The sequence below is a fragment of the Macrobrachium nipponense genome, chromosome 6, assembly GCF_015104395.2.
Source record: "Macrobrachium nipponense isolate FS-2020 chromosome 6, ASM1510439v2, whole genome shotgun sequence".
Classification (NCBI taxonomy): domain Eukaryota; kingdom Metazoa; phylum Arthropoda; class Malacostraca; order Decapoda; family Palaemonidae; genus Macrobrachium; species Macrobrachium nipponense.
Genome location: NC_061108.1, coordinates 47,189,787 through 47,207,627, shown reverse-complemented (window position 1 = coordinate 47,207,627; position 17,841 = coordinate 47,189,787). Strand labels below are relative to the sequence as shown.

The 17,841-nt window shown below is 37.8% G+C and overlaps 1 protein-coding gene across 3 annotated transcripts in view; it reads left to right on the top strand.

The window, feature by feature from the left end:
- Positions 1-439: 439 nt before the first annotated feature.
- The window catches only part of LOC135216725 (iron-sulfur cluster co-chaperone protein HscB-like), a 110,143-nt gene continuing 92,741 nt past the window's right edge, over positions 440-17,841 (top strand). The window contains exons 1-2 of one of the 3 annotated variants that reach the window (XM_064252184.1): positions 440-577; positions 12,210-12,335. In XM_064252184.1, the coding sequence (XP_064108254.1) occupies positions 572-577; positions 12,210-12,335 (132 nt within the window). In that variant the 5' untranslated portion in view covers positions 440-571. Of the gene's footprint in view, positions 578-756; positions 1,452-12,209; positions 12,336-17,841 lie in introns of those variants that run through there. The other 2 variants (XM_064252183.1, XM_064252182.1) reach the window with 2 other exon arrangements.

The window sequence follows — 17,841 nt, the reverse complement described above, 5'->3', positions numbered from 1 at the left end:
AGTCATATTTGCAAGTGGAAACGTTCCACTAATCAGCAGGCATCCCGCTGAGCGTCAGCCTAACGATAGTCCTCTAATTACCAGTTTGTTCATTGTCCTAATGTATTTGGTGCTAATTTTACCATATTATATCACTTAAAACCAATTTCTCTCTAGATGCATACTGTCAAAGGCTGGAGCAATCAGTTGATACTTCTGAAAATAGTTGTCACTCTTATTTAAAGAAAAGCAAACCACAGGAAATAAAACAAACGATGAGGCAACCTCACCAGGCATCAGAACAACCTGTTGCACCTCTCACCTGCACAACTAGCAACTTCCTCGTTGTCAGTGTTCTCCTAGCAGATGGCGACCAACCACAACGATAAGACACAATAATTCACTGACAATATATCGCCATCATTCTTTAATAAACACTACCGCCGGAAGCACATTGAAACAACACGCGCGCCTTACCAAGTTCACTAAAACACTGAATACTTGGAGAATCCCATTCCTATACAACTTCAAAGCGTTCATTCGCTTTTTTAGAGAACTGGAAACAGCCAATGGATGATTTATTCCTCTTCATATGAGGGTATGTTCAATTATTTTCCGTAGTTAAGCATCAAAACGTATCTCATCGGTTTTAGCTATTGAAATGAAGAAGATATTTTAGGGTATGTATTTTGTTCAAATAATTAGGAACAGCACAATGTTTGATACACTGCAATAGGGCTTTGAAGTGCAACTAACACTTCTATCCGTGGTCTACGCGTAAGAATTTTGCTAATGAACGTGGCCCTACTTTAGAGGAAACTTTTATTGTTCAGTTGAAATTGCCATAAATAAAACTCTTAACCTTAGTCTTTTGGTTAATTTCTAGGCCGACAAATACTGCACACAGTATATTGAATGACACAAATAGCAATGGTCACCTGAAGGTAAAAAGTGAACTCGTAAATTGTGAGCGCCGACGCAAAGACTACTATAGTGTTCAAGCTAGAATGTAAACAATCATGGCTCTTTTAATCAAGGCAAATATGCATCGACGGGCGATTTTCAAGCTGATAGAAGTGCTGCCAAGTTTGACTTACGCAGAGAGATCTTATTTTATACAAAACTTTTCAACATTGTGTAATGGGGGTGCCGGAAATACAAGAACTGTTAAAGAGACGGCAATTGTTGAACAGTTACTCCCACCCTTCCCGGAACGTAGTAGTAGTATTTTGCATCCGAAGTGCTTTTGCTCAGATTCACAAGTGAAATGTTGGCACTGTGGGAAAGTAAGTGAAAGAATTAAGAACTTTTGTGACGAATGCAACAAATTGCAGCCCTTGGACGAAACTTTAAATTATTTTGAAGTGCTTGGCATTGGGAAAGTGTTTGCGGTTGACACCAAGTCTCTGACGCAAATCTTTCGGAAGTTGCAGGCGAAGATCCATCCTGATAAATTTTCTCTTGCTACTGAGGTGAGATCAAATTATTAAGGTAGTCATATAAAGCTACAGAGTAGACTAGGCCTAGTTTGTAGAGAAACATTGAAAGGGGAATAATGGTACCTAGGCCTAGCCAAGTAGGTAGGTAATCTAGCGTAGGATTGGCGATGGGTACCTACTAGGGTAAACAACCGACTGGTCTGGCCAACCCACTGATTACCGCGTTTGTGGCCACCCTCTGAAAAAGTACTTTAACACGTCCTGACACCGGAGATGGTCATGAGCCATGAGCTGTTGGTGGTGAAAGGAACAGCTCGAGACCTCGGCTCTCCTTTCGAAGTACCAAGTATTTTCTCTAAAGTTAGCAATTAAGGCCATATTTTAAGATTAAACAGGTTAGTGAAAAGTGTCACCAAACGCAGTGCACACTACTACCCCCATGACGCTTTCAAAATTTTTACTTAGCTACAACTAAAAATATTTCAAAGATTGACACCATTTTGATGTTTGCGGAGTCGCTTATGTCAACAAACATCCCATTTCCTGTGCTAAATCTGCACACCACTTGTACCCATAGACACTGGGGCACTTTCATCACAACAATCGTAAACAGCGACTTCCAACCACTACCTACTTACTATCCAAGGGAACTACGGCATTCTTTGCACTCTTCAATTGTTTATCAGTGTTGTCAATTGGTATGTGTTTGCCTTCCAAATGGTATAAGACTTGCACAAACGGGGGAAATAAGTGAAATTAGCGTATGTATTTGTTATACATATTACAGCAATTTTATCATTACTGCACTATATACTATGACAACTAGTAGAATTCATGGAATCAGTTTGTAAATACATCGGCGTATGTGTGAAGCTCCCCTAGATTGGCAATGATGAGTCATTTTGCCGTTGCGTCATCTGCTCGTAAGTACTTCAGAAATATCTGTAGTTTTTCGAAGTTAAGTTGGTTGCAAAAAAGGGATAATAGACATGAATTAAATAAACATTTTGAAGTAATAAAGTAAAGTTAAACTAAATAATGAGTAAAGTAAACAATTAAGGGAATAAAGCTTTGCACCTCATAAACCGTGTACTCGTGTGCTGCCCGTAGCTGTGTGTGTGGAGTGAGCGCTTAGGAATCAGGAACCGCAACGTGGTTCAAGTGCAATTTGGAGTGAATTAAGACCAAAATGTGTATAATTACAATCAAATAAGCACTGTGGAGTTTCAGTTGTGATGGCAGCGAGGATAAAACCACCGATTACAAGGTAAAAATGAATTTCAGTTCAAATCATGACCCTGGGAATAAAAAGTTTCATACTTTCACTTATATAGGCAACAAAATGTTTTATTGTGCTGATTACAACTGCAATCTTGAGTAAGATCAATAAACGTTACATATAGCTATACGCTAACATTGTTCAAATGAGTGCTGGGAAGGCTGGGAAAGATGGTGGATTGTCTATGGTTATGAACGGCAAGTCACGCGGCTACCCCCATATTGGATTTCAAAACTGCCTTGAAAACATATTTTACGAAGAACTCGCATGCTTATTTTAGTTCGTATGGCGCTTTCATATAGGTATTACATTATGTTGACAAAACTCCCTTGTTCGAAGCTTACGACCATTCCAGCTGCCGCTAGTTACCTTCCTATTGTAAAAGGACCTCAGGTTTGTATAGTTGTCATTTTAATGCTATGCTGTACTGAAAACTATGTAAACTTCATCTTTCTTGCATTTTTCATAAAAAATCCTTCAAATATTGATTATTTTGCGTTTTTAGATTCGTATTTCTTCCGTCAGGTGGGCATTGCAAGCGTCGTAATCTTGGAACGTATTGTAAACCTGGAAATAATTTCTGATGTATATAATTGAAAAGCGTAACCTTGGAATGTCGTAAGCTTGGGACTGCCTGTACAATTACATCTTAAAGCATACCATTCAAAAGATTGAAGTTTCGTCAACATGATGTGATCTATGAAAGTGCCATACGAACTAAAATAAGCAAGTGAGGTCTTCGTAAAATATGTTTTCAAGGCAATTTTTAAATCCAATATGGCGTTGTCCACCTCTGGTCCCTTTCATAACTTGCGTGGTTCTCACATCCTTCCCAGCGCTCATTTGAAGATTATTAGCGATATATATATATATATATATATATATATATATATAGGATATATATGTATATATATGATATATATATATATATATGTATATTATATATATATATATATATATATATATATATATATATATATATATATATATATATATATATATATATATATATAACGTTTATTGATTTTACTCCAGATTGCAGTTGCAATCAGCACAATAAAACCACATTTTGGTCTTAATTCACTCCAAATTGCACTTGAACTATATTGTGGTTCTTGATTCCTAAGCGCTCACTCCTCAAACACAGTTGCGGGCAGCACACGACCACACTGTTTATGAGGTGCAAAGCTTTATTCCCTTAATTGTTTACTTTACTCATTATTTAGTTTATTTTATGTTACTTCAAAATGTTTAATTCATGTCTATTATCCCTTTTTGCAACCAAATTAACCCCAGAAAATTACATATTTCTAAATCAGATACATTCCAACTTTCTAGCCTTGTCATCGCTGAGCAGATGACGGCAAAATTTCATCGTTGCCAGTTTTGTGGAGCTTCACACATATGCCAATGCATTTACAAACTATTTCCATGAATTCTAGGTTTCATTTTATTGCAATATGCTGTAATGATAAAATTGCTCTAATGTGTATACAGGCAGTCCCCGGCTTACGACGGGTGTTCCGTTCTTGAGACGCATTGTAAGCCGAAAATGGTCGTAAGCCGGAACATCGTCAAATATCCTAAGAAAACCTTACATTTCATACTTTTGGTGTATTAAAAACTGTGTTAACTGCATTTTTATTGCATTTTTCATAAAAAAACTTTTAAATATTGATTATTTTGCATTTTTGGAGTCATATTCCTTCCGTCAGGTCAGCGTCATAAGCATTGTAACCCTGGAACCTGCATCGTAAGCCTGGAAATAATTGAAATATAATTGAAAAGCGTTGTAACCTTGGAACGCCATAAGACGGGGACTGCCTGTATGTACGTACTACAAATAGATATGCTAATTTCACCAGTTTTGTGTAAGTCATATACCCAGTTGGGAGGGTAAACACATAAAAATTGGCAACACTGATAAACAATAGGAGAACGCGAACAACACTTTGGGTACTGTTCACAGCAAAACTGTTGATAATATTTGAGTCAGAAATCTAGTTACTTTTTCAACAATGAATATTTTCAAATTAATAATCATGAATATGTAAAAAATTTATGCAATTCATGACCTTATACTGATATTGAACTATTTATTTAAATAATTATCTAGTGCACGCTTCTTCTTTCTATCGAAAAATAGTGAGTTTCCTTGGATGAGCCAGACGGTTGGTGTCATTTTCGACAATTGTTGTGAAGAAAGTGCCAACGCGTTTATGGGATTTAGCACGTGGAATGGAAAGTTTATTGACCCAAGTGACTCCGCAAACATCGAGATGGCGTCAATCTTCTAAATTTTTGGTGTTTGAAGTAAAAATTTTGAAAACGTCATGGAGGTATATTTGCACTGCACATGACTAGACTTTCATTAACCTCTGTTTAATCTTAAAATGTGACCTTAATTTCTAACTTTGGAGAAAATACTTACTTCGAAAGGAGAGTAGAGGTCTCTAGCTGTTGCTCTCACCACTGATGACTCGTGACTGGTGCCCATTTCCAGTGTCAGGATGTGTTAAAGTACTTTTTCAGAGGGTGGATCCACACATGGCCAAAACTGGATCAGCTAGTCTAGTCGGTTATTTCCTCTAGTGAAGCCCACCTTTAGCCAATAAGGGAAACAACCACCCTGACTCCACCGTACTCAGGCAGATCACCCTTATTCACTCAATATTTAATTGGTGAAAAATAATACAGTTACATCTTAAGCATACCATTCAAAAGATTGAAGTTTTGTCAACATAATGTGATATGTGAAAGCGCCATACCAACTAAAATAAGCATGTGAGGTCTCCGTAAAATATGTTTTCAAGGCAGTTTTTAAATCCAATATGGCGTCTCTCACATCCGGTCCCTTTCGTAACTGACATTGATACCACATCCTTCCCAGCATTCATTAGAACAATATTAGCATATATATGTAACGTTTATTGATATTACTCAAGATCGTAATTGTAATCAGCACAATAAAACATTTTGTTGCCTATATTAGTGAAAGTATGAGATGTCTTATTCCCAGGGTCATGGTTTGAACTGAAATTCATTTTTACCTTGTAGTCAGTGGTTTTATCCCTACTGCCATCACAAATGAAACTCCACAGTGCTTATTTGATTGTAATTACGTATACACATTTTGGTCTTAATTCACTCCAAATTGCACTTGTAATATGTTGAGAGATTGTTGACAGCGAAGCCATAGCGGGAACAATTTATGTCTTAATGTACAAGGTGTCCAAAAAGGCTCAGTATACCATTACAAGTATTTATTGCTCAGAAACCATGTAACTGAGTACGTAATGCAGTTTTTTGTAGAATGAAGTGCTCTGAATGTAAACTTGAATGTAGAACATTCAGCAAAACTGCATTACTCTATGTTATATGGTTTCTGAGCAATAAGTAGTTGAAATGGTATTGGGACTTTATGAACACCCTGTACATACATATGGCTGCCAAAAGCACCGGTATGACAACAATTTTTTTTTATCGCAATTTGTATTGATTCAAGTCTATATTACTATTTTGTCTTTTATTTTTAATAATTGTACTTATGCCTGAAATAAATGTAACCTTTAATGCTTGCATGCTAGGAATGACAAAATTTCATCGTTGCCAATTTAGTGGAGCTTCACACATACGCCAAAGCATTTACAAACTGTTTCCATGAATTCTAGTTTTCATAGTAATGCAATAATGATAAGATTGCTCTAATAGTATGTATATATACTACAAATAGATTATAATTTCACTTATTTCTACGATTTAGTGTAAGTCTTATACGTACCCAGTTTGATGGGTAAACACATACCAATTGGCAACACTGATAAAAAATAGGAGAGTGCAACAGCACCGTAGCTACTGTTCACAGCAAAACCGTTGATATTTGAGTCAGGAATCTAGTTACTTTTTCAACAACGAATATTTTCAAATTAATTATCATGAATACATAATACATTCATGTAATTAACTATTTCTTTCAAATTATGCAGCGCACTCAACTTTCCTCCCCAAAAATCGTGAGTTTCCTTGGACTCGAAGGTGAACGTCATCATCGTTTAAGATTGTTGTGAAGAAAGTGTCCCAGCGTCTATGGGTACGATTGGTGTGCGGATTTAGCACATGAAATGGAAAGTATTGACACAAGTTACTCCACAAACATACTCCACAAACATCAAGATGGCGTCAATCTTCTACACGTAAGGTGTTTTAAGTAAAAATTTTGAAAGCATCATGGAGGTGTCGTGGAAGAAAGTTTGCACTGCGCATGGCTAGATTGTCATTGACCTCTGTTTAATCTTAAATTATGACATTATTTTGTACTTTGGGAGAAAACTCTTATTTCGAGAGGAAAGTAGAGTTCTCGAGGTGTTGCTTCCACAACCAGTGACTCGTGACTGGTGTCCATCTCTGGTGCCAGGACATGTTAAATAACTTTTTTCTGGAAGGTGGGCCAACGAGGAGGCAAGAGTGGCCCAGGTAGTCCACTCATTTTTTCCCCTACCTAGTATCCTAATATCCCACAGTTTGAGGGACCACAGTGGGAAAGTTGGGTATTTGGTTGGAGAACCACAAAACTGGTGAAATAATTAGGTACTAGGGTCTTAGCACTGCTTCACATTCATGTAAATTCATCACGCATTTCCAAACTAGGATAATGCACCGCTGTGCGGACAGGCAGACACTGTACTGCTGCGTGGACACTTTCCCAAAAAATAACTTTAGCACTTCTAGTATCCTGAATTAGACACCAGTCATAACCCAACCAGTGTGGAAACACCAGATCGAGACCTCTACTTTCCTCTCGAAGTGTTTGTTTTCTTTCAAGTCACAAAATAATGCCATAATTTCCGGTTAAACACAAATTAATGAAAGTATAGCCATGCGCAGTGCAAACTTACCTCCATGACGCTTTCGAAATTTTACTTATAACACCTGACGTGTAGAAGCCATCTCGGTGTTTGCAGAGTCACTTGCGTCCATAAACTTTCCATTTCCTGTGCCAAATCCGCACACCACTTGTACCCATAGACGCCGGGACACTTTATTCACAACAATCTTAAACGATGAGATGTATCAGCTCCGGCTGGGAAAACATGTCGTTTGTTGAGGAAGAAGAAGAAGAATGAGTAGATAGCATATAAATAATTAGTTAAAGACCAGAATAAGGTTATGAATTGCATATATTTATTACATATTCATGATAATTCATTTGAAAATATTCGTTGATGTAAAAGTAACCAGATTCCTGTCACAAATTTCATCGGTTTTGCTGTGATATAGCTATGGTGTTGCCAATTGTTTTTTGTGTTTACCCTCCAAACTGGGATAAGACTTACAAAAAACAGTGGAAACAAGTGAATTTAGCGTATCGATTTGTAATATATATATAGTACATAAATATTAGAGCAATTTTATTGTTATTACTGCATTACTATTACATCTAGAATTCATGGAAACAGTTTGTAAAGGCATCGGCGTTGGCAACAATGACTGGCATCCGTAGCATGCATTAGACTACATTTGTTTCAGCCATACAATTATAAAAAATTGGCTGGTGGCTCTTCCGCCGCCTCGTTGACGGAAGGCGCCTCTAGCTCTGCTACCCCTGCCAAACCTGTTGAAGGCTTGAAACGACTGGTTTTCAAACGCCGGGTTGTAAGCAGGGGAGACAGTATAGGAGGTTGAAGCTTGTGCCTGTTGTGGTGACTGTGTCAGCAGCACAAACTGCTGTTTTGGCTGCGCCTTAGAGGTTGAGGGTTGCGGTACCTGAGATACCGGAACCGCTTGTACCAGAGTCTGTTGTTGAGGGGCCTGGAAGGACTGGAACTTCCTAGGCCTCTTCTTTGACTTGGGATTCGATCCGGCGGACTCCGGTCTCCGTTTGGCTGCCAGACGTACAAAATTATTCCCACCATGAACAAACTCACATATATATTTTAAGTTGAATTTGGAGTGAATTAAGAACGAAATGTGTAAAATTACAATCGAACAAGCACTGTGGAGTTTCATTTGTGATGGCAGTAAGGATAAAACCACCGATGACAAGGTAAAAATGCATTTCAGTTCAAAATATGATTGTGGGAATAAGATGTCTCATACTTTCACTAATATAGGCAACTAAATGTTGTTTTATTGTGCTGATTACAACTGCAATATTGAGTAAAAGCAATAAACGTTACAGATACACAAATAATTGTTCAAATGAGTGCTGGGAAGGACATCTCCACCAGTGTATGCCTGGTGTTTGCGAGACAAGACCACGCCATATTGTATTAAAAAACTGCCTTGAACACATATTTTACGAAGACGTCACATGCTTATTTTAGTTCTTATGGCGGTTTCATTTATCTCATTTTGTTGATGAAACTTCGATCTTTTGAATGGTATGCTTAAATGTTGAATTGTATTTTTGTTTCACCAATTAAATATCAAGTGAAAAGTGACTCATTAGTCCATGCAAGTGCCCACACAGCGATGCATTACCCTAACATCACTGCTCTCTCTTGCTATAAAAGACTTCTACTGTTCTGTAGGCCATGCCCGCATTCTGTGCAAGGATTCGTTATAGTGCAAAAATTAGAACAGCACCTGCTACACGTGATGTGGGGATCGGTCACCGCCGAAGCCTAAAAACGAGAACACAACGCCTCAGTGGTGTGGTTGATATGGTGTTTGCTTTCCACCTCGGTGGTCGCGGGTTCGATTCTCGGCCATTCCATTGAGGAGTGAGAGATGTGTATTTCTGGTGATAGAAGTTCACTCTCGATGTGGTTCGGAAGTCACGTAAAGCCGTTGGTCCCGTTGCTGAATAACCACTGGTTCCATGCAACGTAAAAGCACCATACAAACAAACAAACAAAACAAAAAACGAGAACACGGAAAACCAGGAATTCCGGGGCACACCCGTTGACGAGGTTGAGAAGGAGCAGAAGCAGCCTTAAAATCAGCCAAACACACTCACACACACACACACACTAAACACATGCGAAACGGGCAATGAACCGGGTAAAGGCCAAGAGAGGTTAACCATGACTCTCGCCCAGGCGGTTAAAGAAAAGACTGACGTGGTGGCGTAGGTGAGTGGCCTTTGACCACTCTTCACCCAATCTATGCATGCATTGCCAGATATCATAACATTCCTTTGTTCCGGTACGATATACAAACCTTTCGGTCCTTTTACAATAGGAAGGTAACTAGCGGCAGCTGGACGGTTGTAAGCTTCGAACAAGGGAGTTCGGTAGTTGACTGCTTGTCCGACAGTGCGCGCTCCCTGCGACTGGGAGGTGAAGAACCACTTTTGCTTTTGGCCGTGTGTGTGGAGGACGTGTTCGTCATCGCTCTCTGCCAGCTTCATCGTATGCTTTGCTTTTGTTTTACCCCTCCCGAGGGGTAAAACGCGCCTTTCGCGCTCCATACGTCGTTGAGACATCTCTATGTATGTCTTGTACCACCACAAATACTCAAACTGTCGCAAAAGGTCGGCAAAACACGATTGCGGCAAAAGATCGCTCTCGGACGACGCGTCGCTGATGCTGGCTGATGCGAGGAGGCGGCATTTCGCGCATGCACACCTGGGTCACGCTGGTAAACAAAACAACAGCTTGGTCCGTGAACTCCTAGCATCCCGGAAGGTGCGTGATTCAAAAGTTTTCGCCTAGTAGGCCTATAAGTATTTTTCTGCGAATTTTTAAAAACTTTTTTTTTATCGACTTACCATACGTCTAATCGGCACCCGACAGACAATTTTTATCAACGTTTAATACGTCCAATCAGCGTTAAAGGGTTAAGGAGACTTATTCTGGAAGCCCATTCTCAAGTCCAAGAGAAAGTCCTAAATGTCATGAAGGTGAAAGCTCACGAAATTTGAGCAGTGGTGACTTTGTTAGCCTTTAGACACAATGTGTCAGTGTCTTCCATTCTGCAAACGACATTCTGGCGATCAAGTTTTTTAAAACTGTAGTAGGTTGGGGCTGTTATCTATAGCTAGCATGGTGTTGGGAGAGGAAGCATAGGGAGACCCCTTCCCATCTATCTCCTCGCCTTGTATATTTTAAGGTTATCAACTTTTTTGGATTGGTTGTTTGGTCTTTGCCTAGGGCAAGGGCAAACTGTTTATTTTGGTTAACCTTCGGTGAACCTCAGTGGTTACAGGATCCTACCATTAGTAGGGACAAACCTGACCATTACTGCCATGCTCTTACAGGTGATGAGAGCGATAGCCAGAGGCAGTATCCACCTGCAGCTGCTTTCTCACCAGGTAAGGTACTGCAAACACTGTAATGTGAGCGTATTATTGTTTTTAAACCAATAACTTATTTAAGGTTGGAAATAATAAGTCCATTTACCCACCTTCCTTGGAATGTGAATTAGCTATTTAATTGTTTGGTAAGTCCCTTGTGTGAAAATATTTTTATAATAAAATAAGGTTTCCACTATACTTCCCAAACAAATACATAATGAGAGCCCTCCCTCCTTCCCACAGATGGACATCATGGCTCAACGAATTGATGACAGTTGGCTCAGCAGTAAGGGGTGTTCGCAAAAGTAGGTGGGTCCCTTCTCACCTACACTAACGACAGCAGCACCCCCACCGCCAAATAATTAGAATTTTTTACTGCCAGGTAAGAGCTTACAGCTATATAATTGTTTGGTTAGTATATGTGAAACCTTATTTTATTATAAGAATATCATTTTTCCTAAATATGCTAACCTTAGGTCCGTTACGCATTAGGCCTACCTCATGCCACCCATCAATCTGAAACTTGGGCCGAAAGGCAAACTGGAATGCTTACATCCTGGCAGGCAGGTATTCCTGCCTACTGGAAGGTAGTTACTTCTTTACCACTGTGTTCAAGAGTTTAGCAGCCATTTTCCAGCGTCGCTGAGAGTAATTTCTAATGTAAAGGACCTCAGGTTTATAGTTAGGAAAAATACAATTTATCATCTTCAATTATTTTTTGTAAGAAGAATCTACCATACTTTATTGTATAGTATATATAATGTTTAGAAGCAGTTCATTTTGCAGATATATGTATTTGCAATTGAACAATAAGGAAATTGATATTTAAATTGAATGATAATTACAAAATACTGGGTTGGACTGGCTATTAATTGCTTTATATGGAATTGCTGTTCAGTAAAGTTATTCAAGTTGGTTCCAGGGTAGTGTATCATGTAGACTGTGTGCCAGTCTTTGTTGCTTATTGGATTTAATATCTTACTTGGGAGGAGCTGAACCCAACTGTCCATGAAGATAAGGTGATACTGTTTGAAGATGTTGGCTTATATGTATGAAAAATAAAACTAGACATTGTATATACAATATTTGGAATAAAGTCATTCATTAATTTTTCTTGTAACACATATAGTAATAAGAGTGAGAGAGTGAGCATGTTTTATGTAGGATATCATAGCAATAATTTTCGGGTAGATTAGTTTATAATGTACTGTATGATACTGTATTTATATGGCAGTATTATTATGCTATTGTATTAATTTTAAATTTCTTTTGACAGACTGAAAAGCAGTATGCTCTGGAACACTCTTCAATAATTAATAAAGCATATCACTGTTTGCTGAACCCAGTTGAAAGAGCACTGTATCTGTTAGATCTTGCTGGTCAGCCACTACATGAAGGACAGGTAAAATTTTCTTTGTAATAAACCGAGTTTTTGTGACGTGCAAACCCATAATTCAAGTTAAGCCTTCTGAAATGCATGCCTAAGGGCTTTGGTCTGTGAGTTAAGTGAGAAACTCACTTCTCACGAGTCTTTGTTGCCGTTAGGAAATTGTTTCCTGACTGACTTGATTTTAGCTTGAATTTGTTCAGTTGCAAACATCTGTTATTTTATGTAGGGATGCAGCGATACCAAATCCCTTTTCAAGTTCCAACTCATACTGAACTGGGACCATCCGAACTAAGTTAAAATTATAATTTTATTACAGATAATTTTCAATATAATTATCCTAGAAATAAAAAGAGGTACAGAAAATTAATATTAAGCCAAATTTTATTTGGTGGGCTTTGTTAATATATACATTTTAGGAAGCCTAGAAGAATTGTAAATTCTTATAGGAATGACAAAATTATCAGCTGGTATCGGCCAGAAATTCACTGATACCGATACCACAAAAACTAGCCAATACTGATACTTGGGCTCATCCCTAATTTTACGAATACCTAAATGGGCATCAGCTTTATTTTTCAGACCCACTCCTTAAGAAGAAAATACAGTAAATTTGCTTTTTTGCACATGTGGATTCCAAAGCTCTGCAACCAGGGAAAAACATCACTCCCATTGTACCTGTCAGTCGTACAGGCCCAGTGACTGCCAACCAGCCTTAGCTGTTCACATCTTCACTTCATTAATTTTGCCTTTCCATTTACTATTTTGCCAATTTTTTCCCTTACTTGATCCATGATGATGCTTATTCTTAAATTTTGTAATTTTCAGTATAAGCTTTCTGAATAATTAAACTGTGATAAGTACTATTCCTTTTGATCTTACAGTGATTATGTATTGCTGCAGCTTGGTAAAGAAAGTCTTAAACTTTTTTGAAGAGCCATCTTTTCACCTATTTATTTAGTGACATAGGTTATGTAGTACAGGCAGTCCAGGTTATCGGCAAACTCGGTTAACCCTTAAACGCCTAAGGGGTATAATAAAAATAGTCTCCCGTATGCCGAGGGGGTCTCAGGAGTGAGTGCCGAAGCGGAAAAAAATATTTTTTTCAAAAAATCACAGCGCACTTAGTTTTCAAGATTAAGAGTTCATTTTTGGCTCCTTTTTTGTCATTGCCTGAAGTTTAGTATGCAACCATCAGAAATAAAAAAAAATAAAAAAAATCACTTATCAACTATATATATATATCAAATAAAAACAGTCCTATATATGATAGCACGAAAACAAAAAACTTTCAAATATAATTAATTATTACAAATCGCGCTGTTAGCAAAACGGCTAAAGCTAACGAGTTATTTTTTTTCGTTGTATTGTACACTGAATTGCGATCATTTTGGTATGTAACACATTATAAAACAATCAAAGCAACTGAGAGAAAATATTATCACAAAATGATGCATGAATTCGTAACGCGCGGACATGAACATTTTTTTTTTTTTTACAAAAATTCACCATAAATCTAAATATTGTTCTAGAGACTTCCAATTTGTTTCAAAGTGAAGATAAATGATTGAATATTGCTATACTGTAAGAGTTTTAGCTTACAATTGCATTTTTCGACCATTTTGGACGAGTTAAAAGTGACGGAATGTAGAATTTTTTTATATATTTTTTTATATGCAAATATTTTGAAAATGAGAAAAGCTACAACCTTCAATTATTTTTTGTTGTATTGTACATAAAATTGTGCACATTTTCATATATAAAACTCTATGAAACGCCTAATATGAAACGGAGCAAATATTCCGGGAATGCAACGTACGCATTTCGGAGATTTGCGGCAGAGAATCCGTGCGCGGAGGGAAGGAAAGTTTTTTTTTTAAATTCACCATAAATCTAAATATTGTGCTAGAGACTTCAAATTTGTTTCAAGATGAAGATAAATGACTGAATATTACTAGACTGTAAGAGTTTTAGCTTACAATTGCATTTTTTTACCATTTCGGTAGAGTCAAAGTTGACCGAACGTCAATTTTTTTTCTGTTTATCGTGATTTATGTGCAAATATTTCAAAAATGAGAAAAGCTACAACCTTCAATTATTCTTTGTTGTATTCTAAATAAAATTGCACACATTTTCATATATAAAACTTAATGTAACAGCTAATTTAAAATGGTGCAAACATTACGACAATCGCACATATGGTTTTTTCGGAAGAGTTACTGCGCGGACGTAAGGAAAATATATATATATATATTTTTTTTATAAATTCACCATAAATCGAAATATTGTGGTAGAGACTTCCAATTTGTTGCAAAATGAAGGTAAATGATTGAATATTACTAGAATATGAGAGATTTAGCTTACAATTGCGTTTTTCAACCATTTCGGTAGAGTCAAAGTTGACCCAAGGTTGAAATTTTGGCACTTATCGTTATTTATATGAAAATATTTCCAAACTGATAAAAGCTACAACCATGGGTAGTTTTTAGTTGTATTATGCATGAAATTGTGACATTTCCATATATAAAACTTTATGTAACGGCTAATTTAAAATGGTGCAAACATTACGACAATCGCTTGTATGATTTTTTCGGAAGAGTTACCGCATGAACGTAAGGAAAAAGTTTTTTTCATAAATTCACCATAAATCGAAATATTGTGCTAGAGACTTCCAATTTGTTGCAAAGTGAATGTAAATGATTGAATATAACTAAAATATAAGAGTTTTAGCTTACAATTGCGTTTTTCGACCATTTCGGTAGAGTCAAGTTGACCGAAAGTTGAAATTTTGGCACTTATCGCTATTTATATGAAAATATTTCAAAACTGATAAAAGCTACAATCATGAGTATTTTTTCGTTGTATTCTACAGAAAATTGTGCACATTTTCATATATAATACTCCATGTAACAGCTAATTTAAAATGGCGCAAAAATTGTGTCAAAGTGACGAAATAATTTCTGAGATGTCACTGATACTTTTTAGTGCGATAAGAAAGAAATTCGCGCTCGCGCGCCTGCGTACCAATTGTAAACAAAACAGCACCTTGATCCGTGAGCTCCCAGCATCCCCCAAGGCGCGTGATTCAAAAGTTTTTGGCTGGTAGGCCTATAAGTATTTTTCTGCGAATTTTAAAAAAAACTTTTCTATGTCGACGTAAATTATGTCCAGTCGGCACCCGACAGACAATTTATCTCGACGTGAAATACGTCCAGTAGGCGTTTAAGGGTTAATGGCGATCTGGAAGCGCCAAAAAATTAGCAATTTGTGACGCCATGTTCCAGGTATCAGAGCCATAAGGCACCTATAATAGAATTATGATGACATAACATACCTAACAGAGAGGCACCATTAACCACATATCAGCACCATAAGCGCCATAAATCGGTTAATGTAAGTTTTCACTTATCAGCACACCACTGAGAACAGAACCCCCGCCTGTATAGTGCTACTTGGTTAGTTTACAAATTTCAGGTTGCTATTAAAATTTGCTACTAAGTTAAGATCCTTTGCCTCTGGTCATTCAGGAGTGTTTTGTACTTCAGGATTTGCTCGCTGAATTGGTTATAGGACTCATATTTTATATAAGTAACTTACCAAGTAATTACAAACTTATTAGTTTCAAACTGTTGCGGCAGCTTAAATTCAAAATTTGTGCTGGCACTTCAATTGCTTTAGTGTAGATGACCAGTCCCACCCGCTAATGGGAATAGTACTAGGAATGACTTAGCAGATAACCTTATTCTGTTTCTGCTGGTTTCAATGTAAACATTTGATCTTTGCAGCAGCTATTTTCATTATTAGTCAGTTTTCTAATTGGATTTCGAGTAGCTTTCAAGCTTATAGCTTTCAGGATCTGTATATATTTTATTGTTTTGATATTAAGATCTGATTCAAGTTTATTATACTATTTTGCTACAGTAGCAAATTTACAATCATTTGTTCCTTTCCTTTACCGAGCAGTGTAATGAGCGTAAACATCGAGTTCGCTACTGAACCAATATTTTCGGTAATGAAATACGTACATACATGCAAGTCATAGATAATTACCCCAAAAGAATTATCAATAAAGAATTATTTAAACATCTTATCACACTTTCCCTTGCTGAGAACTGAAAAGTGTAAGGGCAGAATATATTAAGGAGAGAAATTGTGCTTGGTTTTGGTTGCGATGGGGTTTTGTGGACGATTTGGCAGCCAAAATTGGTTCCGAGCGCCCAGTAGTGCTAACCATCTTCTGAACTCTTGGCTTTTGAGCCACTAGCTTGCCTGGCACCATCTATCGTCTGGTGGCAATTCTTCCCACATCCAGTTTGTCTCCTTTGCTGCCAGCCCTCTTATTTTTTATCCACTTGCTCCCTCCCTTGCCTGGCTCCTTCACTTCCTTCCGGTGCCTTTGCCAGTCTTGTTTCAAGTTTATGTAATTGAAATTAACCTTGTAATGATGAAGTGTTGTGTAGTAGAGAAGGTGATTGCTCCTCCTGCTAACGCTCCTAGACAAAGGTTCCTGCCAGGAGGCAGCATACAGGAAGTCCAAGTGAGGTTGGTGGAGTTTGCCCACGGGTAGTTGCCCTCCCTCAGTCGAACCTGTTGCTAGTGCCAGGTCTCGGCAGACAGCCATTGGAAAGTTGTCCATACGAATATTTCGTATTGTCTACTATTCTAGTTGGACTCGTTCAGATCCTAAGTATGTTCAGATCCATGTATCTTTGTAAAGCTTCATTTTCCACATTTGTTGTTCTCAAGACCAAATATAGAAACAGGCTGAATGTTGAAGGGGACTTCCGCTGTGCACTCTCTGGCTTTCAACCATACACTCAAGATCTAGTAGCTAAGTAGCAGTGACAAGTATCTCACTAATTCATTCCCAGAAGAATACAAACACCCTTTTTCTGATTTTTTTCCATTTTCTCTTGAATTATGGAGGGAAATTTACTCATACTACTAGATGCAAGGGGGCATGGAGGGAAGGACCATCTCTTAGAGGAGGTGCGATAATAAAAAGATTGAGAACCACTGATCTAGCCAGTATTAGGCTCCCGCTGCTGGAAGTTTAGGTCCCTGTTTAAGGTATTGTTTTGGACTGCAGGAAAATTTGTCACACCTGATTTTGAACAGACCACTGTTATCCTATGACCAGGCTTTTGTGTCTTATGGATTTTCCAAGCTTTTAAAACATACCAATTACTAGTTCTGTCACATACAGTTTCACATATGTCTTGGGTCTGTACAAGGTTTTGTCAACTCCATGCAATTGGTATCAAGTCCAATGTGAAGTCTATCCCGCACGGATGTCCTCGTGTCTACATGACTGTCAAGGATCAGAAGGGTTGGCTACTAGTCCACTCAGTTGTCCTCAGGTCTACATGATAATATGCAAGTTCAACGCATTGCTTGTGAGGCTACAGAATCGTCAGCGAGTCTGCATGGCCCACAGCTCCCTTCTCTCTTCAGTTAAGATGAAGTTTAAGACAGATGAACCAGACAGTCTAGTAGTCCTCTCTCTCTTATATTTGTCTTC